The sequence below is a fragment of the Eulemur rufifrons genome, chromosome 7 (genome assembly GCF_041146395.1).
Source record: "Eulemur rufifrons isolate Redbay chromosome 7, OSU_ERuf_1, whole genome shotgun sequence".
Taxonomy (NCBI): Eukaryota; Metazoa; Chordata; class Mammalia; order Primates; family Lemuridae; genus Eulemur; species Eulemur rufifrons.
In genome coordinates this window covers 37,164,463-37,186,589 of record NC_090989.1, presented here as the reverse complement: position 1 = coordinate 37,186,589, position 22,127 = coordinate 37,164,463, and the positions used below count along the sequence as shown (strand labels likewise).

The following is a 22,127-nucleotide window of genomic DNA, read 5'->3' as shown; positions in this document are numbered from 1 at the left end:
GTATGCATGGCAGAGAACTTACCAGCTATATCCAATAACTATTGCATTCAATATTAATAATCTCAATACATAAAAATGCTGATGATTTTAGAACCCATTCTCATATGTTGTCCCCCTTTAACTCTCTTTATTATCTCGCTACTTTCAATCCATTGCCTTTGGAAGGGTATAAGTGCAAAGGGCTTGTTTGGGGTAGAATAGAGAGAGAAGGGGAAAAAATGAATAGAATAAAAAAAAGATAAAAAATTCCCATTAAGATACAGTGACTTAACTATTAAAGGTACCCTATATTCTTTCATTAAGTAAATTTGTACCTACAATAAAAGTACTTCAATCTATGAAAACATGCACATATTTCAAAGAAAATTTAAGAATTCTAAATTCAATTAGAATATGAATCAAAGTTTAAAACTCAGGTTACTTCTTTCTCTGTAATAACATTAAAAACTAACCTAAATAATAATTTTAGTTTTTCATGTTAATGTTTAAGAAAAACTTAACTTGAATTAATCGTATTTTTAACTAATGCTTTAGTATGTAGGAGGTGAATATTAGCAACCTCTTGGATCTTGTTGAAGAATCCTTTAAAATCCCTTTGCATTAAGTATCCAGCAATAGAATTGCAGATATTGCACTGAGTATATTTCAATATTGCCAGTGTATATTTCAAAACAAATTCTATTATCTACACTAAGATTTCCTCTTTCCCAATATTCAAAATGCATATTATAATTACATGGGTTTCCAACATCCATACACAGCAAGTACAAGATACTTACATGTACATACACTGTAGTTACCTATATTTTGCATAGTTTTTAGTGTGTACTTTGTGCCACTTAATAAAAGCATTACTCAACAGTAATTCTCATTAGGTGTTTCATTTATTTCAGTTGTGATTACTGGGTTTTGTTTTGTTTTGTATATTCATCACAGGTTACATTTGCTAAGGGAGATACTATTGGGCATTTTTAGAGGACTCTAAGCAATTAGAAAAACCATGGGGAAGTTACAGTAAGATATGAGGTTTTGCATTTTCTCCACAATTAAAGAATATAATGTGAAATTTTATATTTTCATCCATTAAATTACTCATGTGCAAAGAAAAAAAAAAGCATTTTAAATGTTCCCCTCGGTAACACTTTGCAATAAGTGGCACTAAATTACACGATAACTGCTAAGTTACATGGAAGAACCATCACTGTCAAACAGCTGCTGTACATGTGCCTACATGGAATCTCAATGCTGTTACAATCATGAGTACATAATTACAAATGAGCCTGTCCTTTTAATTGAGTTATTTATATTTTTACAAAGAAATAAAAATAAATGAGGTGTTAGCTTCTTTGTCATATTTAGGAAAGTTAGTTTTCTTTCTCTATTTGTTATTTTAATTGTGGGGTATCATCTTGAGTTAATGTGAGATCATCCAGTTTCTAGATTAAACTCCAATATCAGGTTCCTTAAACTGCTTCTTGGATTTTCTGGTAAAAGAAAACAAGTTGAAGTCTCTCTCTCTCTTCCATCTCTCTCTTCCTCTCTTACACATAAACACATACGCACACATCATAAACACATGCACACGCTCAGTAGTCTGGTCATGCTCTCTGTCTTTACTCTTGCACTCACAAACTGTTCTTGTTCTTCCTAATTTTGATAACCATTCTATTTAGGACACTCAAAAATGGGGGGAAAAAAGAATAATGCTGTTTAGACATTTTTTTTTTTTGATGGAGAACAATCACTTTACACTGTAAACAGTACACTAGCAGAGAATAGCTACTTTTGATAAAGAATAATGCTCCATATTCTACTAAGAGTATGTGTGTGTGCACACTTCTTTCATTGAGTTCTGTAGTTATTGTGCTCACTTAGAAGAGACAGGAATTTGCTCTATGTGCACACAAGTGTGTATATGTCATACATTGCAATTGACATGGTTCCCATTTAGAAATGTTATGTCATTATTTTTCGATTTGTTGGAATAGAAATAACCGGAATTGTTTGGCTGAAAATTAAATAATTTTTAAAGATAGGAAAATATAATTTTATTGCTATGTATTTTTTCCAGTCACAGAAAAATGACATCTAATTCAAATCAAATTATATTTAACTGGCAAACATTTGATTAGAGCCCACAAATTATAATATATCAATTATTATAACTGGTATAATAATGCAATGTTTTATCTAACTGGATTTTTAAGTGTTCTAATAAGATTTGATATTACTCTGAAGGGTTAAAAGAATCAAAAATCTTGGAATGCAACGAATTTGGATTTCTAATTTTACACTGCTATAAATAATGATTGAGTTATTTAGGCAACAATTTAGCTGTTGGAGCAAAGTAGAATATAGATGAAATGAAGAGGGATATAAAGGCAGCATCGATGAAGAGTAGCAATTTTGTAAGTGCATCCTGAAATTAGGCTTTAAATAGTAATTGATGATGCAGTTTACACATATTATTCTGTAATAAGAACCTTTCCATTTTGTACTAACAGGATGAATTTTGATTTGTGGAATTTTTCTAAAGATTATGCATTGAAAGATATGAACAGTTTATAAACCTATTCTAGTTTCAATGTGTCTAGTAGCACCTACCTGATTCTCTCAAACTACCATACTATATTAACATATTATTGCATTTTTCCACAGATGGTATAGAGTGAACTGTAAAAACAAGCATGCAATCACATCAATGCAGACTTATTTCCTTAAAATGTCATACTGTATATGATTTATTATGTTAACACTCAACCACATCATATTATTTATGTTCTGTATATTCTGAAAAAGTGCTGCTTGACTGACATCGTCCTTTTTCTTTTGTAAGAAATCAACAAGATAAATGCTTCAACAATCAAAAAAACTTAAAAATTCTAACATTGTTCTTAAACGATTTATACTTTTCTGATAAATAATCTAAGATACAGCACCCTTATCTTTCATTTGATATTAATACATGGTGTTGTACTCAACCATTCTCATTCCCCCAAAATAAATTCCAAGATACTATTTTTAAAACCTTAGCCCATCATGCTGTCAGACAACACAAGTATAGCTACCATATTGTCATAGTTGTTTGTTTTTTCTTAAAGGTGCAATGCTTGTAAATGGGAAAGTATTTTTTTTTATCTAACTGGATTTTTATTCTTTAGCATACAGTAAATTTAATGAGAACTAATCTAACAATATTGTGTTTTACTAGAAGAAATAATAAGACTTTAGATTGACTCTGTGTCATATTTAAGAATACAGCATTTCTTAAAGGTTAAATACACCAAATTTTTAAAATAATCCAGAGAAAGAGACTTTTACTTTGGAGTTAAAAGCATGGCAGAAATTCTCTATCACTCACTGTTTCATAAGTTTGTACCTCACAAAATGCATAGACAGGAATTTAATATAAAGAATTAGTTCATTTATACAGAAAACATATCTTAAACACTTCTTTTTGGCAAACCAACATAGGTAAGCAGCTCTGGAACTGCCAAATTAAAATCTGTAAATTTTTAGCAAACTAAAAGTTTATTTTTAGGTTACTATTCAACTATGGTTGTAATTTAAAACCTGAGGCTGTGCACTGGTTGTTAGCTTAAAATTACCTTTCCTTATAACATTGTGCTTCCATTGTATAACAAATAAAAATTAACAAGAACTAGAAAATTTGTTGTTGAACAGTGCTAGGACATACAGACAAAAATACTAATACATGTTATCTACTTATAATATTGGTTTAAGTAATATCTAAAGGGATATAATGGACGTTAGAAAATGTTTACTTATGACTGAATTACATACAGCCAAAAAAGTTAAATATGTATCAAATAATGTTTAATTGGATTTATTATATGCACTATATACAGATACTAAAATGTCTCAAAATTGTGCCCTATGGATACTTCAACTTTGTTTAGGCAGGTGAGTTCTTATGGTGCAAATAAATTATAGAATCAAATTAGAGAAATGAATGAAATCTTTGTGATTCTAAAAGCAGTAAAATGTTTGGAATAATTTATTGGTAAATGAAGCTACAATATCCTGATAGTAGGGTCTACATAATTATGTAAGATATCATGTCATGATTGCCATCCATACACATGGCTCCTGTATCAAGTACTATATTTTAATAGCAAATTGATACAGCTTTACCAGTATAATCTCAAACATTCCAAAAAACTATACTACGATGTTTTTTTTTTTTTTTTTTCCGTTTATGTTTTCTAGGGCATATGTTTCCAAAACATGCTGTCTTTGAAGACAGACATGTAGAAAACATTATTTGTAAACCTCTAATTTTCAATTGAACTAAAGTACATTAGGTCTTTACTTAATCCTGTTACTTGTGAAAGCTGTCCAATGACAAACTGATAAGGTCTATGACTTAAAGAAAAAAAATGGGGGGAATATCTCTGCATATTTTTTTAATGTATAAAAACAACTCAATGTCATGATCCAAGGAGATGATTAACATTGTTAAGGCTGTATATTCAAGCACTGTATGTTAAAAGAGCAATGGTGTGAATTTACGCAGTAAGAAATGTCCTGCATTATGGATGGTACAGTAATTAAAGAATGATGCTTTCAACAGCTGATTGTTGGTATACACTGGCTACTGATAGCAGTACAGTATGGAAGTTAATAAAGGTAGCAGAAGATGATAGAAATGAATTCTGAAAGATGATAGCCAGTTTTCTCCAGCAGCCAGCCTGGGAACGAAAACTCAGAATCTTGGCCTGCATTTTAAATGAAATACTCTTTTTTCTCTTCAGCATTGACTTGGCTGCCTTCAGCATTGATAATGGCTGTGTCAGCGTCTGGTGCATCTTCAGCTCCTTTAGCTTCATTTGTTAAATATGTTCCTGTGTATATTGGAAGAAAAATATGTTAGCTCTGTGAGACTAGTAAAATAGCCAGCATTAAGCTACATTCAATTAGGAAGGAACTTATGCCAGATTTCTTATATGTTGAAACATACGCTGAGACGTAACAAGCCACAAATCACCCGTCTAAAGTTGTAGCAATTCTTTCAGTTTTCAGCTATGTGTTGTAGGTGAAGCTGTGGTTTGGTTAAGTAGAGGCAAGAGCCAAACTGAAATGGGCAATGAGTAATTTTGACTTCTTTAATGATGATGGATAAAGACCAGGTGAGCCATGTAGCAGTGGCAATCGGGGTACTTTTTTACAATATTGATAATGATCGCGTCAAATTTGTCACCATTCAGTTTGGTAAATCTATTTAAAGGTAGATTATATCAATAGTTTGCTACCTGGCCTGCGGGAAAATCTCACGTATTTTCCTTACTAATATGGCTACACGTTTCCATATACTTACAAACAAAAACATTGACTGAATGGTTATAGTTGGATTCCAGTTCTAGACAGTTAAAAACTTTCATCTATTTTTTTATGAGCTACTGACTCACTCTGTGACCTTTGGCCACTGGCTAAACATTATTTTGCTAAGCCAATCCAACTCTAAAGTCATGTAAAATAATCAAGAATTCCCCGAAACAATTTATTATCTCTTTCTCTCTCTTCACACACGTACACACACAGAAACATACATACACCCATGTATTTCATAATGAAGCTAGTCTTTAAAATTTATTCCACCAATGTTAAGAGTACTCTAATTAAATATAACGTACCTTTATGTCTTGCCAGATATCGACCCAGCAGAAATATAGAACACAGCGTGACAAATACAACTACAGCCACTATTCCTCCTATAAGAGCATGGTCAGGGCCAGTCTGGCCAGCCAGAGCGTTAGGATCTGGAAAAGAGAGAAAAATATTATCCTAGTCTGTGTGTTACTTATGTATAAAACACATATCTACATTAGAATGAGTCATTTTGAGAATGTGCACAATTTTATTAAAATAAAATCACATTAACATGTATTACATCAATCACTGAGTCCACAAATATTTATCATGTGCCTATAGTATACAAGGTATATTATATGTAACAATATAGCATTTGATACATCAATAACTATTGCCTCTGAGTTTACATTTTAAAGGAAAGATTGGATAAATAAATACAAATATATGATTATGTATAGTTATATGACTTCTTTCTCCTCACCTAAATCTAAAAATGTATGAATGTGTTTGTGTGTATGTGTGTGTCTGTATGACAAACACAACTACACTATTATTTAGATAAAATTATGTCATGGGAAAGGCTGGGGCTGAAGAAGATAATTTGAGATTTATTATTATATCAGTATTATTTAAAACTAGGGAAATTGATTAACTGCCCCAGAAGTGTCTAGATAGAAGAAGAGGTCTGAGAACTGACCACTGGGGAACTGCCATATTTAAAGCTCACAAAGAGGAAGCACTTCCAGCAGAGCAGATTGAGAAGGGGAAAGTAGTATGGTATAGGAAGAGATCTTGGAGAGGATCGTGTAGTTAATTAAAGGGAGAATGTATTTCAATGAGAAGGGAGGATTGCAACTCTGTTCTTTGTTGACAGGAAGAGGAAGAATAGTACTCAGCGTTGAGGATTAAGTGCCTGTGGAACTTGTATTTCTAGAAAAAGTGGTAGAAAAGAGAGAGGTTTAGTGTTTATTTTAACATTCTGTCTTTAATAAGGTATTATAGGAAAGAGATCAGCCCAGAAAAGGATTGGCAGTTTTCAAGCAGAAGTGAAAAGATCATAAGAAAGCCCAGACATTTGGGTACTCAAAAATTTGGAAAATTAGCCATTTATAGAAGTCACATAGTAAGGGATAAAAATGAGCGAAGCTTCAAGCAACAAAATCCACTAAATCTCAGCCTTATGGCAGAAATTAGATCTAGTGTACTACCTACTCTCCAAGTTCATTATTGCAGATAGTTTTATCGTTAACTGTTTATAATTTAAAAGGGGGATTTAAGAGGGGGAGAAAGTCAAGAAATAAATGAGGCTTGGTAATAATGCCTTCCAAAACTACAGTGGGATGGTAAGAACATGAATCCTATAAACAGATTAGTTTTCAATTGAACTGTTTTGTCAAAGAATCATATGTTGGGACAGAAAAAAAAGTCTGACTAAACTTCAAACAACCTCTAGACCACTAAACTTTATGAAAGCAACACGTGGACTGTATGTAAAAGCTGTGTGGCTCCCATGGAGGACAAAGTCCCCCACAGCTACTTCAGATATGGTAATGGGATTTGACTGACAAGGTGGAATTCCCCAAAGGGTAGAATGGGGGGGGCGGGGGAAGAGGAGAATCCAGTTGCTTCAGAGAACCACAACTATTGCCCAAGACTTTTCATGTCAGCCTCACATGTTTTCATAGTTTCTATGGATCAGTGACTAATCTATGTTTCCCATTCTTCCTATATTTCCAAATGGGAGCATTTATTATTAAGTAGGCTTCTCCTCTTTCTGTTTTATCATCGTGTGTTGTGCTTGGGTGGAGAGGAATATTAATAACTTGTGTTTCGCTTTTTTTTTTTTCTTTTTACCTGGATTAATGCATCTAAATATGATGACGAGGATTGCGCCTATCTGAAGACATTGGACTTTGAGTTGGATACACTGGGTTGATGGCACTTTAGGTTGTCTCTTTGTACAGGGTGAATCATGTGAGAGAAAACAGGTGCAAAAAACCACTTGGTGATCAGAAGAGTGTACTAGGGCAGAGATTTCTACCTGATGCCAAACATTTCCCGGGCTTTCAGTGCTCAGAGCTGGGCATTTTCCAGCTTGCCTTGTAGGCTGGTGTAACAATGTGATTTGTGTTCCAGACAATTGAATGAAGGCGCAGGTAATGAAAACCTCCCACATGTAAACCTCCTGTGTGATCATGGTGGATACAAGTTGAAGGTAAGACAGTGACAGGAAGAAGTAAAAGCTATTGGCCACCAAATATGTACCTGGAAGAAAATTGTTCAACGAAGAATACATTCATTGAAGTGCTTGAGAGAAAAATAAAACAAACAAAAAAAGCTTTATTTTTAAAGCACTGAGCATTAAAAATTAATTTGCTACAGCAGCTAGTTTTAATTTAGATTTCTGCTGTACATTTCTTATGTTTTCCTAAATGTCTGGTATTGCCCATAAATCTCAAAAAATGGAGAAAAAATAAACCTGTCATGTGTTTGAATTCCCTGTTCCAATTCTTTGCTAAATACTTTGGAATCCATTTAAAATCCCACCTCTTGCTCAAGTCCCCATATGCAGACTGTCATAAATCATATCCATTTTATTTGGTGAATATCTTTCAGAACTGAGCACTCCTTTGGAAACTTAGAAATCACTGCTTTTCCTACATCTCTGTACCTGTTTTATTTCCTGAAGATAAATTCTGAGAAGTAGTATTGTTGATTCAAAGGATATAAATATTTTGTAAAGACTTTCGATAAATATTGCCAAAATATGTTGCAGATTGTACAAATTCACCCTTCATTTACTACCTGAGGGATATTTTCCCCCATATATCATACTAACATCAGACATTATAATTCAAAAAAAATTTCCAATCTCATGTGAAAAAAATGTCATCTCAATTTAAATATTTTGGATTCATTAAATTACAGGTTATGATAATAATATCTAAATATTTTGGGTCCTATTAATTCATTAATTTTGAAATTCCCATTTGTGCAGTTTGTCCATTTTTCCACTCAAATTTTCTATTTTAACAGCTCTCTTTACAAAAAGATTAATATATTTATCAATCTCCTTATACTTTATCTGTGGTATATTTAGCCATAGATAAGTCTTACCATTTTATGTAATCAAATCTATCAGACTGTTGTGTTATGACACCTGGCTTGTGGGTCATGATGTGAAACACTTTTGCCATGATCAGATTTTATGCATATAGAGCTAATATCATCATTTAACCCTTTAAATTATATTTTACTCCATCTAAAATGTGTTTTGGTCTATGATTTGAGGCTAAAGTTTAAAGTATAACTAATTATTTTTGACAGCCAGTTGTCTCTCATAATATTTCTTTCATCAGTAATTTTATGTAACCTACCATAAAATATGTGTATATATTCAATGTTTCTGCATATTTTAGTCTATATTAGTGATCTGTATGTCCAATCCCCTACTAGTATTGTTGATTCAAAAATCATTTTAATTCTTTGCAGAAGTCTCCAGTCAAGGTCAGAAAAAGTTTGGAAGAATCAAAAATATTAACAGATTATTTATTAGGACTATATTAATTTATAGATAGATTTCGTTTTATAAGTGCATTACTCAGAATCATGAGTCTTCAATTATTCAAGTGTTCAGTGTCTTTTAGTGCATTGTATGGTTTTCTGATATTGAACCACATATTTTCTGCTCTAAAAATTTTTAATACCTTTAAATACATACATATAAAATTTTTTAAATACTCAAAAATTTTATTACTTTTTAATTAAATTGTATGCCCTCTTTATTTATTTTCATTGGTTCCATTCATTTTTTGTACTTTGTTTTCTAAAGCAGTATGTTTAATATTTGTAAAGGTTAAATTTGTCAAGATATTTTTGTTTCCTGACCATCAAATTTATTTAATTTTCCCATTATTTTATTTTATTTTATTTTTATTATTATTTTTTTGAGACAGAGTCTCACTCTGTCTCCCCAAGTAGAGCACAGTGGCATCATCATAGTTCCTGCAACCTCAAACTCCTGGGCTCAAGTGATCCTCCTGCTTAAGCCTCCTGAGTAGCTGGAACTACAGGCATACACAAGCCCACCAGGTTCATTTTTCTATTTTTTCAGTAGAGACAGGGGTCTTGCTCTTGCTCAGGCTGGTCTCGAGCTCAAACAATCCTCCCACCTCAGCCTCCCAGAGTGCTGGGATTACAAGCGTGAGCCACCACACCCTGCCAAATTTTCCTATTATTTTAAATAATATTTCAGTTGTTCCTTAATGTTTTTCTTTTCTATTGATACCAATATTGTATTTTATTTTTCTACTGCATCTGTTAATATTTTCTGAACAATAATGACAATCAATATTACCTATTGCATCTAAAATCTAAGTGGACTAGTCACAATTCTCCTTTTACTAGTGGTTGGTTTGTTTACCCCTCGAAATATCTGGAGTTACTTTACCACTTCTTATTGTCTAAAATTTGATGACAAATATATTTAGTCCTTGATATTCTGGAGCACACATATTATCTCTTAAAAAAGGAAATTTTATGATAGCATCCTTGAACTTTGAATCTATAAATATTAATATTATTTTGTTGTGGATAAACATTCAACTGGCCAAAGAATCCCTGTTTTTTACCTTTTGACTTAATAATTCAATAATTCCAAGATCATTTTTATAAAAAGAAAATTATATATTGTTTTAAATTTATTTCATTATATATAAATTTTACTTAAATTAAAATTTATCATATAATTTTTAATTATTTTATTATATATTAAATAAATATTTCCAAAATGAAGTTTTGATTAACAGAAAAGTCAGTAAAAAATTTTCAAGAGGAGGACATTGTTCACACAATACTGGACTTACAAATTTTTACACCAAATGTTAAATCATTTACTACTATATAACTTTGATCAAGTTTCTTATCCTTCTTATCTTTAGAAAGTGAATACTTCTTATCTCCCAGAATTGTCAATGACTAAATATGTTAATGTCCTTAAAAGGTTTAGAAGAATGTCTGACACAAAAAAGCACTATCTGTTAGTTAAACGAGAAAAAAAAGCTGGAAACTGTAAACTGTCAATGTAGAAAAATGTAAAATAAGAGGTTTCTTTTTTCAACCTCCTAAAAGACACATTTAGAACTTTTAATTTAATCTATCTGGTAATTGTAAACCATTCTAAGTGTCTGACTATTTGAAAGATGGAGGAAAATGTTAATAGAGGAAGATTTGCATAACGAGATTAGATAAAGAAGAATCTATTGGGAGTGTGATGGGTAAGGATTAAATGAGAGAAAAATTTGTTAAGTTTTTAATCTGTGTGAGGCTCTATATTATACACGGCTGTTTTATTCAATGCATACAAATTATTGACCTGGGAAATCATAGTTATTATTAATATGAAGATTGATAAACCATGGAACATTCTTGCACAAACCCATTTCAAAATAATCCTTGAAAAACTTTAAAAATAATTATGAAAGTCCTGTTTAAGGATGGCTTAGATGACTTCTATTTTGAGAACAAGAGCTAGTTGAAGTCATTCATAGTTTTTTGTCTTTTCACAAAATTGTATTCTTTTCTTTTGTGTCATGTTGAGGAATCCAGGGTCCATCCATGCTGAATGATCTCCTGTTATGCTGCTGCTTCCTCCTGTAAAACATTCTTCTTTCCCTCTGTGTATGCAAATTCCAAATAACAGTAATCAATCTCTCCATGTCAATTATCCCTGAATTATTTAATTCAGGAGATTTTTGCCTTGGATTAATTCACTTGCTGAAGTTTTATCTTCCTCCAAAGATGCAAATTTTTTTGAAGATAAAGGTTGTGTCTTAGATTTGTTATGTAGCTACAACAGCACTTTTACGTAGTTCTTAGAACCAAACAGAGTGAGTGAGTGAATGGATAATATTAAATTCATATGCTGAATTTCAGACAGAGATTGTTTTTTTATATACCTATTTGCTGTGCTGAGCAATGGATCACTGCCCCTTTGTGATACTAAATTATAATAGTACTGTTACTATCTAAATATTTTAGAAATTACTGCTAAGTAAAAATGATTTATACTTAATTAATGCATTGGATATTTTGATTCTAACATTAAATTTGAATTTTCTTGAATGTACTTAAGGGCCTACTCTCTCCTCTTTACAAAGAATAAAGCTTCAGAAAAAAGGTCACTATGCCAAAACATTAGAAATATTTATATATAATTTATGGGAAAAAATGAACTGTCCTTTTACAGTGTGTGACATTAGCAAAGTCCCTGAAGAGAAATACATCACTACATTCACTTAAGGGCTATCTATTTTCTTCTAATTTTATGTACAATTACTGTTTCTGACAAAAATATTTAAGAACAACCTCTAAAGGATAGAAAACATGAAAATATATAGTTCTTTGTGTGTATAGTGATTTACACATAATTTTAACTATAAACAATGTTTGTAGTGACTCTGAATCTATGAGGTTTAAATTAAGGCTACAGCTACATCATAAAACAGATTATCATTAATAGGTTAAAACAGATTCCAGCAAGGACAAAACTAAGTCTTTCCTCTCAAAATGTATTTATTATAGCATAAATTTATTTCAACAACAAATGCTTCCAACGTGTTTCTACTTGTAAGAGTACATAAGCTTCCTATTTAAAAAGATTTTGCAAATACTAATTATAAAATTACTGCATTTTTTTTTTGTTTTGATTTGATTTTGGTGTTTCAAGGTGTTTACCTGAGAGAGATAATCAATTTATAAAGCGTTTCAGCAAGTAAAGTGTGATAGTAAGGAGTGAGTGCAGAAATGAAGTGTTGCCAAATCCTGGACTAATTTTATACATTTGGCTACAGATTCCCTCTCTTGAGAATTGCCCCCTTTTCAAGATTTGCTCATCCTTTTTTCATTACTTATAGGTACCTTAATTATATAACAATTGACTTTATTAACTTGTATTTATAAATAGTCAATAATGTACTGGGCACACAAAAAACCATATACTTGATTAAGATACTCTATTTGCCCTTGAGAACAAAAATTTAAGTGGAAAATTTCTTCTAAAATGTTTTTCTTATTTTTGGAAAAAACAGATTCTAGCATAATTTTCTTCATTTCACTGCTCTTCCTCTCTGGTGAACTCAGGCTAGCATTTCCTTGACTACTTCAAGTAAGGAAAATTTTCAGCTCTGAAAAATTTGAACAGCTCCAGAGAGGACTCTCAACCAGCAGAGAAGTGTAGCTATTAGGACTAAGAGCCCTTCACAAAATACTTTACCTCTTTTAGCACTGACATCCAAAAGGGGAGAAAACTTGCCATAACGAGATTACCTGAGTGATATCAGGAGGAAGGTGAAAGAAAGGAATGGTTTCTAAGGTTATTTAAGTAATCAAAGGGAAAGTAAAATAAGTTTTTGGTGGGAAAAGTCAACTAAGTTATCCATTAGGCACATGACATAGAGTCTAATTTTCCTTCATTAAATAGTCTCTCTTTAAGATCAGAGAAGATCTGAAATAGTATTTTATCAGAATTATCAGACCCAAGTTAGAGTTTCAGTTTGACCATTGTGGAGTTTTAGTTTCTACATCTATAAATGAGACCTGTTCTGCCTTTCTTAAAAAGTTATTGTTAAAATCAGATTATATGGAATCTGCTGTGGTCTGAATGTTTGTCCTCCCTACCCACCCCCGCTCTCCCCAAAATTCATATGTTGAAAATCTAATTACCGATGTGTTGATATTAGGAGACGGAAGCTTTGGAAGGTGATTAGGTCATGAGAGCTCTACCCTCATTAATGGAATGAGTGTCTTTACAAAAGAAGCTTCAGAGAGCTACTTGCCCCTTCTACCATGTGAGAAACAGCAAGAAGGCACCATGTATGGACCAAAAAGCAGGACCTCATTAGACACTGAATCTGATAGCATCTTAATCTTGGACTTCACAACTTCCAGAACTGTGAGAAATGAATTTCCACTATTTATAAACTCCCCAAATTGTGGTAGTTTGTTACAGCAGCCTTAATGGACTAAGAAGAGCATGGATATATAAGTCATATCTAATAGTTGCTCAATAAATACCATGCAAATAAATCAATGAGCTTCAAAAGGTTAGACATTGTAAACAAAACTATATATTTTTTAGTTTGTATAGATTTTGTCAGGAAAAAGATACTAAAATTTATTCCACACTCTTCAATTTCTTTTACTTTTAGGTGATCTGTAGAACTTGCTGTTTTTTATTCTGTTGTCCCATGTCTTTCAAACTAGGAATTGATCTGCCTTCAATGTCAATAATACCTAACTCTTTACACATCACTGTTCTCAGCCTACACACATAAAATGAATAAATGGGAACAATCATTAAGAAGGAAGATAAATGACTAGTATATGACATTGCCATATGTCTGTTTTGGCAATGCATTCTGTGAAAATCTAAAAAAAAATGAATTAAGGTATTTTTAAGCAGAATGGAGGTTAAATAAATTATACCCACTGATTTTTGCAGAAGAGTAAAATCTAGGTGTAAGCACATTTCTTCTTAAACTAAACTAACAACAAAAATAACATGACCTCATTATAATTAAATTAAGTATGCTTTCAGAGGAAGCAATAATAGAAAAGATTTATTTTTAAAATAGTCAGAAAATAAAATATAATGAAGAATATATGTTTAACAGTGAGAATATTTATAGTATTCCACATTATTCTGAAAACTTTAGACTATACCAATTGTTTGTACTGTCTATCCATGTGTAGAATTGAACATTTAAATTGTGGGGAACATCACTTGTCAGAAACATATTCATTTTTTGACGGGCCAATACATTAGAAATACAATACCATTTCAACTAACTTTTTAAATAGTTAGCTCTGAAATGTATACTATATAGCTCTAATCAATTCAGTCAAGCAAATTGTATTGTATTATTTTTTGAACTGATTGTTCTGGTAATAATTAAAAGTCCTATTGACTATGAGTTTTTAAAACCATTATGAATGATCATTGAACCAGTTCCTTAGTTACAATAAAAAGTGTATTCATAATATACTATACATGTCCTTTCTACACCCCATTAAGGAGAGATGATCACATACCAGTGGAGAAGATTTGCACATGCTCTATGTATTAAATCTTAAGGTTAAATAAATTTTACCTGGTTTTTTAATTATCTACTAAATTATTTTCAAACAGAAAGTAAATCACTCGGATTTTGCCCTTACTGGCCCTTTATACACTAGTAATGTGACCAATATGTTATTTATTTAACCCCTTTTTGCCTTGGTTTCACATATATCAAACAGGATAATAACACTATGTGACACATAGAACTCTTGTGTGGATCAGATGAGGTAACATATACAAAAGTCTTAGTATAACATTTGTCCCATAAAAGTAATTATAATGGTTAATATTTATCGAAAAGAATTTTTCTTATCATTGTATTAAATTTATTAAATAAGTATCAATTCATTTTATTCATACATCAAATTTATAACATGGCTACTATTTTCATACCAAATTTAGTAGGTTTTCTTAGTAAATCTTTAATGAGTGCTCTCATTATTATGTGTTAGCATTCAAACTCCAAACTGAAAACCAAACCTGACCCAAGCAGAATTAGACCAGCAGGAAAGTTTTCATAAGAGAATAGTTGCTATCAAGAAGGTGTACAATGATTAATGTGTATTAAAAAGTAACTGCTTGACTTAAGGATACTTGAACACAAATGGTCTTGTGCACAATTTTCACAGGTTGTAGACAGGAATTCTTTCCTGATATTCTGTATTCTCTCTGTGTTGTGTTCCCTTCTTAGATCATTCCCTAAGGATATTGGAAGAGAAGAGTCAAAGCCCAAGTAAGCATCACTGAGTTTCTTCATTATACCCTAAACCAGAACCCATTTTCCAAAGTAGCCAAAACTGTAAATGATGAATAGATTCTTGGCAGAAGAAAAATCTATTTATACCCACAAGGTAATGTAGAAAAATACGTCTAGGGTTCAAATGGTTGACTTATAAGAAAAATCCAGTCTCTTAACTTACTCGGTCAGTTATAATAAAAATGAGCTAGAATATTTCAAATACTATATTATAGAAAGCAATTCAGAATGTCGTTTAATTTTGGATCTGTCAAGTAGGTTGATTCACTTAACTATAGGAAGGACTTTGGAAGAAAACTATTAAATTTAACAAGAATTCTGTACAATATATTGTTATAAAACTTTAGTGTAGTTAACTCTTGGTGATCTGGCTCTATTTACATAATATATTTATTTAATATCTGTCAGGAGACTATGTCTTCACTATCATTAAGTGTTTAATGATCAGATAGTCATGGATTTAGACACTGATTATAATGACAGAAGTAATTGAGTGCATGTTTGTGAGTATAAAATAAACTCCATCTATATTCATAAGAGAAATTGGTCTATAGTTCTCTGTTTTAGTTGCATCCTTTCCTGGTTTTGGTATCAGGATTATGTTGGCTTGGTAAAAAGTGTTGGGGAGAATCCTATCCTTCTCTATATTGGAGAATAGATTATGTAGGACGGGCACCAGTTCTTCTTTGCAGGTATGGTATAATTCAGGTGTGAACCCATCTGGTCCAGGGCTTCTCTTTTTGGGGAGGTTTTTTATTGCTGTTTCGATTTCAGATCTAGATATCGGTCTATTTAGGAATTCTATTTCTTCCTGGTTGAGCCTGGGAAGGTTGTGTGTTTCTAAGAATTTGTCCATTTCCTCCAGGTTTTCTAATTTGTGTGCATAAAGATTTTTGTAGAATTCATATATGGTATCATGTATCTCTGTGGCATCAGTCATGATTACTCCTTTCGTGTTCCTGATGGAGGTTATAAGAGATTTTTCTTTTCTGCTCTTGGTTAGTCTAGCCAGAGGTGTGTCAATTTTGTTTGTTTTTTCAAAGAACCAACTTTTGGTTTTATTAATCTCCCTTATGGTTTGATTGTTGTCCTTTTCATTTAGTTCTGATTTAATCTTAATAATTTCTCTCCTTCTGCTGGGTTTGGGATCGGTCTGTTCTTCCTTCTCCAGCACTTTGAGTCTATTCATCACAAAAATCAAATCACGGTGGTTAACAGACTTAAACCTTAGGTCAGAAACTATTAGAATTCTAGAAGAAAATGTAGGAAAGACTCTTACAGACATTGGCCTAGGCAAAGAATTTATGAGGAAGACCCCTAAGGCAATCACAGCAGCAACAAAAATAAATAAATGGGACCTGATCAAATTAAAAAGCTTCTGCACAGCCAAAGAAACAGTCACGAGAGTAAACAGACAACCTACAGAATGGGAAAAAATTTTCGCATACTACACATCAGATAAAGTACTGATAACAAGAATCTATTTAGAACTCAGGAAAATCAGTAAGAAAAAATCGAACAACCCTATCAAAAAGTGGGCAAAGGACATGAATAGAAATTTTTCAAAAGAAGATATAAAAATGGCTAACAAACATATGAAAAAGTGTTCAACATCTCTAATCATCAGGGAAATGCAAATCAAAACCACAATGAGATATCACTTAACTCCAGTGAGAACGGCCTTTATCAAAAAGTCCCAAAACTATACATGTTGGCTTGGGTGTGGAGAGATAGGTACACTCATACACTGCTGGTGGGACTGCAAACTAGTGCAACCCCTGTGGAAAGCAATGTGGAGATACCTTAAACAGATTCAAGTAGACCTACCATTTGATCCAGCAATCCCATTACTGGGCATCTACCCAGAAGAACAAAAGTCATTCTATAAAAAAGACACCTGCACCCGAATGTTTATAGCAGCACAATTCACAATCTCAAAGATGTGGAAACAACCCAAATGCCCATCGATTCATGAATGGATTAGCAAAATGTGGTATATGTATACCATGGAATATTACTCAGCTATTAGAAATAATGGCAATATGGCATCTCTTTGGTTCTCCTGGAGAGAGCTGGAACCCATTCTATTAAGTGGAGTATACCAAGAATGGAAAAACAAGCACCACATGTACTCACCAGCAAACTGGTTTCCCTGAGTGCACATTTGGGATTCACACCAATTGGGTATTGGACAGAGGTCTGGGCTGGGTGGAAGGTATGGGTGTATACCTACTTGATGAGGGCGATGCGCACTGCCTGGGAAATGGACACGATTGAAGTTTTGACTGGGGGGGATGGGGTGAGGGGAGGGGAGGAGTGCTCACCTACATGATGAGAGTGATGTGCACTGTCTAGGGAATGGACACAACTAAATCTCAGACTCGGGGGGATGGGGAGGCATGGGCAATGTATATAGCCTGATCTTTTGTACCCCCTTAATGAGCTGAAAAGCAAACAAAAAATAAAAAAAAAGAAAAAGAAAATAAAAAAAAAATAAAATAAACTCCATTGTTTCCCAAACAAAGGAAAAACCAAATATGTAGGAAACATACTATGCTTAAATTATGACAGTAGTTTCTATTTAAGCACACAGGATATTTGCATACTTCATGAATTAATAGACTCTGATTTTGTTAATTCAAGAAGTATGTAAATGCACCTAACTAAGCCTACAACAGATTCTTTAGGGGAAATTGACTTAAATATTAATGAGTGGGAGGTATGCCTATAAAATAATTCTGTCCTTACAAGTTAATATGAATTATAATTATATGTAAAATTTTATCCTACATCATTGTTAAAAAGCACTGGGCCTAAATTCCTGTTATGCATAAAATATAATTATTCATTTTAACAATTATTACACAGCACTTTTAGGCCAAGCATACAAATTAAAAGACTTAACTGAAAGCTCTGGAACACATTCACTGAAGTCATTTCAACTAAACTCAAGAAAAATTTAAATGAAAACCTTAAAATACTTGTATTATATATTCTAAACTACATCTATGGTCATAAAAGTAGAATTCGAAAACTTTTCAAAGTGCTTCTTAGTACCCCAGAATTCCACAGAATTTTAATGATAGAGCTTTATAACTTTACTTAAGTAATACAAATAAAGTTTAGAGGAATAGACTATGTCCTTTACAGGTATCATTAAATATATAACCTAAAATAAATCTTATTCTAATTGTGACTGAAAACGTCATGTAGTCATACTCGTTCTTCCAAATTTAGCGTAATTGTTTATTTCTGTCTCTGTTGTATTCTATATTCCAAACTATATGGATAAATGGAGGGTTCATTTAGGTCTCCCACCTTCACATAAAATCACTTTTCCACCTATTTTTTCCTAGACTCTATCATTCACCAAGAATTCAAATTATCTTGCCAGATAACACAGCGAAAAGATAACATAAAACTAAGTTGTTTTTTGGAGGTCATATTGCAAGGCAACAACTCAGTTAGAACCAGACATAATAATACCTGCCTCTCTATTTTGTTCACCGAATCATAACTGTTTTTCTAACTTTATATAGGAAAGAAATTTTAAGTACTATATTGCCTGTACCGTTTCTGTTATTATAAGTACAAAACAGGAAAAGACAATATGAGGCTTAAGACAGCTCTTTATCAAAGAAGAACTTAAAACTTGACTTTTTTTAAAAAAACTAGCCATAAAAATATGTCACATTATAAATCAATCATAGTTTCAATTAAGTCTTATCTTACAGTCAGAGAGGCTCAACTGGGACTCAACCAAGTATGAATTCAGTAACTCTGAAGAATATACTTTAAACACACATTGCCATAAGAGTTGTATTTAACTCACTCTGGTTTTGAGCCTGGGACCATGTGAAGCATGTATAAAATCTTACTTCTTGATGTTCTTATTGTTATAATTAATATTGACAATTTAATTTTACATTATACTTGAAGTTTTTATTATATTTTCATAATAACACATTATGGCCCCAAGGAAAAGTTTCTGTGTTTTTGTGTGTGTAGCAGTCCATGTGTTAATCTCACTGAGCATTGTTTTAGTTTCCATAAAATGTAGTCTTTACCGATCATCTGCCTTATAAAATTGTTGTGAGGATGAGATGGGATCTTATACAGAATTCTCTTAGCATGGTGTCCAGCACAGAGTAGATGCTCAATATGTTTATCCTTGTTTACACAATTTATAATTTTTAAGGTCCACTCCAATTGTCATTGAGATAATAGTAGTCATATCAATGGAAATAAAAAAGTCATTAAACATAACAACATTGTCAATTGAAATGTGGGAGATATAGTATATACTATATTGGCTTAATGTAATAAATATAAAAATAAGATATTGATAGGATGATTTTATGCTTTTTAATTAGCATTTTAATTTTAATACAATTCAACTTAATAGCCTTTTAATTTAATTTAATGGATTAAAATCCTATGCAAGTGTATTAGGATAACAGTAATAGCAATTAATAGAGTTTTAGTCAAGCAATAAAATTTTCAAAGTCATTTCAGAATATGTGTGTGATTCTATTGGCATTTCTCATTAGTTTGGTCATCCTATTTTAATAGAAATCTATTAGTTTTCTTTTTTAGTAATAGTCTTAATTCACTTTTCCCCTTGAAAAATGTTAACAATAGGCCGGGCACAGTGGCTCACACCTGTAATCCTAGCACTCTGGGAGGCCGAGGCAGGAAGATTGTTTGAGCTCAGGAATTCGAGACCAGCCTGAGCAAGAGCGAGACCCCATCTCTACTAAAAATAGAAAGAAATTATATGGACAGCTAAAAATATATATAGAAAAATTAGCCGGGCATGGTGGCGCATGCCTGTAGTCCCAGCTACTTGGGAGGCTGAGGTAGGAGGATTGCTTGAGCTAGGCTGATACCATGGCACTCTAGCCTGGGCAACAGAGTGAGACTCTGCCTCCAAAAGAAAAATAAACAAACAAACAAAAAATGTTAACAATATATCAGAAAATTCCATATTATCTGTGAACACTTTCAGGAGGCCATTTATATAGCCACATACATATATACATATAAGTACACTTAAACATAAATATATATTTCTTTTTTTTTTTTTTTTTTTTTTTTTTGAGACAGAGTCTCACTCTGTTGCCCGGGCTAGAGTGAGTGCCGTGGCATCAGCCTAGCTCACAGCAACCTCAAACTCCTGGGCTTAAGCGATCCTACTGCCTCAGCCTCCCGAGTAGCTGGGACTACAGGCATGCGCCACCATGCCTGGCTAATTTTTTTTTGTATATATATATTTTAGTTGTCCATATAATTTCTTTCTATTTTTAGTAGAGACGGGGTCTCACTCTTGCTCAGTCTGGTCTCGAACTCCTGACCTCGAGCGATCCACCCGCCTCGGCCTCCCAGAGTGCTAGGATTACAGGCGTGAGCCACCGCGCCCGGCCTATTTCTTTTTTAACTTTGAAAATCAAATGATACAATATTAATACAAATTTTCAAATGTTAAAAAATGTTGAGCATGAAGTTGAAGTCTTCCATTACCCCTGTGTTCCAGAGATAACCTCCATCTATTTTAACAGGCATATTATTTTAATGTTTTTCATACATATTAATATTGGTCAGCTTTGCTCATTCATGTTTTAGTATTATGTAAAAATATCATAGTCAAAAAGTCAGTAGTTAAGCATCCAATAGTAAATAAAGTTTTGCTTTCTAGCATTTTCCTAGCTGGAAAATTTTGAAAAGTGGTCTTTGTAATATTTTCTTCTTCCTATCACTAATGAAAAGAAAGCTCCATTCTACTAAGTGAAGTATTCCAAGAACGGAAAAATAAACACCACATGTACTCAGCGTCAAATTGGTTTCACTGATCATCACCTAAGAGCACATTTAGGAATGACATTAATAGGGTGTCGGGTAGATGTGGGGGGGGTAGGGGATGAGTGTATACATATAATGAGTGTGATGGGCACCATCTGGGGGATGGACGCACTTAGGCTCTGACTCAGAGGGGTAGGGGGCAAGGGCAATATATGTAACCTAAATTTTTGTACCCCCATGATATGCTGAAATAAAAAAAAAAGAAAACTCCATATACATTAACTTCCACTTAATTTAAATATAGCAGATTTCCAGGACCCCCAGGTTTGGGACTAGAAATATGGGAATATTTCACTTTTGTTTGATTTTATTTTGTGAGAAATTGGCTGTATGATTTTTATTCCACTTTGCTCACCATCACTCAGAGGAGGGAGCCCTTTTGGAGAAGCATGACTGAATAAGAATATTAATATAAACAATATGTTGAACAGATCAGGAGTCTCTTTTTCCTCTCATACAAATTATCTAAGCTTTTATTTTACTTTCTTGAGATACAATGTAATCTGTAGCTATACTCTAGTCTAGGCAGTGATAGATGTAAATTCTACCCAGAGGGTCATGACTACATCAGTTTGCAACTGAGAAACTCATTTCCTGACTTCTCTGGAGACACTAATAAGGCCTTGAATCAAAGGTCCAGTGTAATTACCATGTGTATTTCAGATTAAATAAATGTGATAAAAGCTTCCATCTGGCTGTTGATCAAACATGTTGGGAGATGCTGATTTCCAGTGACACATGGCAATATGTCTATTGTAACAGTCCCTGATGCCTTCCTGT

The 22,127-nt window shown here is 32.7% G+C and overlaps 1 protein-coding gene across 2 annotated transcripts in view; it reads right to left on the bottom strand.

Moving 5' to 3' along the window:
- Nucleotides 1–4,746: 4,746 nt before the first annotated feature.
- Nucleotides 4,747–22,127, bottom strand: part of CADM2 (cell adhesion molecule 2) — a 294,110-nt gene continuing 276,729 nt past the window's right edge. For both annotated transcript variants that reach the window (XM_069472457.1, XM_069472458.1), the window contains 2 exons: nucleotides 5,655–5,780; nucleotides 4,747–4,865 (listed from right to left, as the gene is read on the bottom strand). In XM_069472457.1, coding sequence (XP_069328558.1) covers nucleotides 4,747–4,865; nucleotides 5,655–5,780 — 245 coding nt within the window. The remainder of the gene's footprint in view (nucleotides 4,866–5,654; nucleotides 5,781–22,127) is intronic.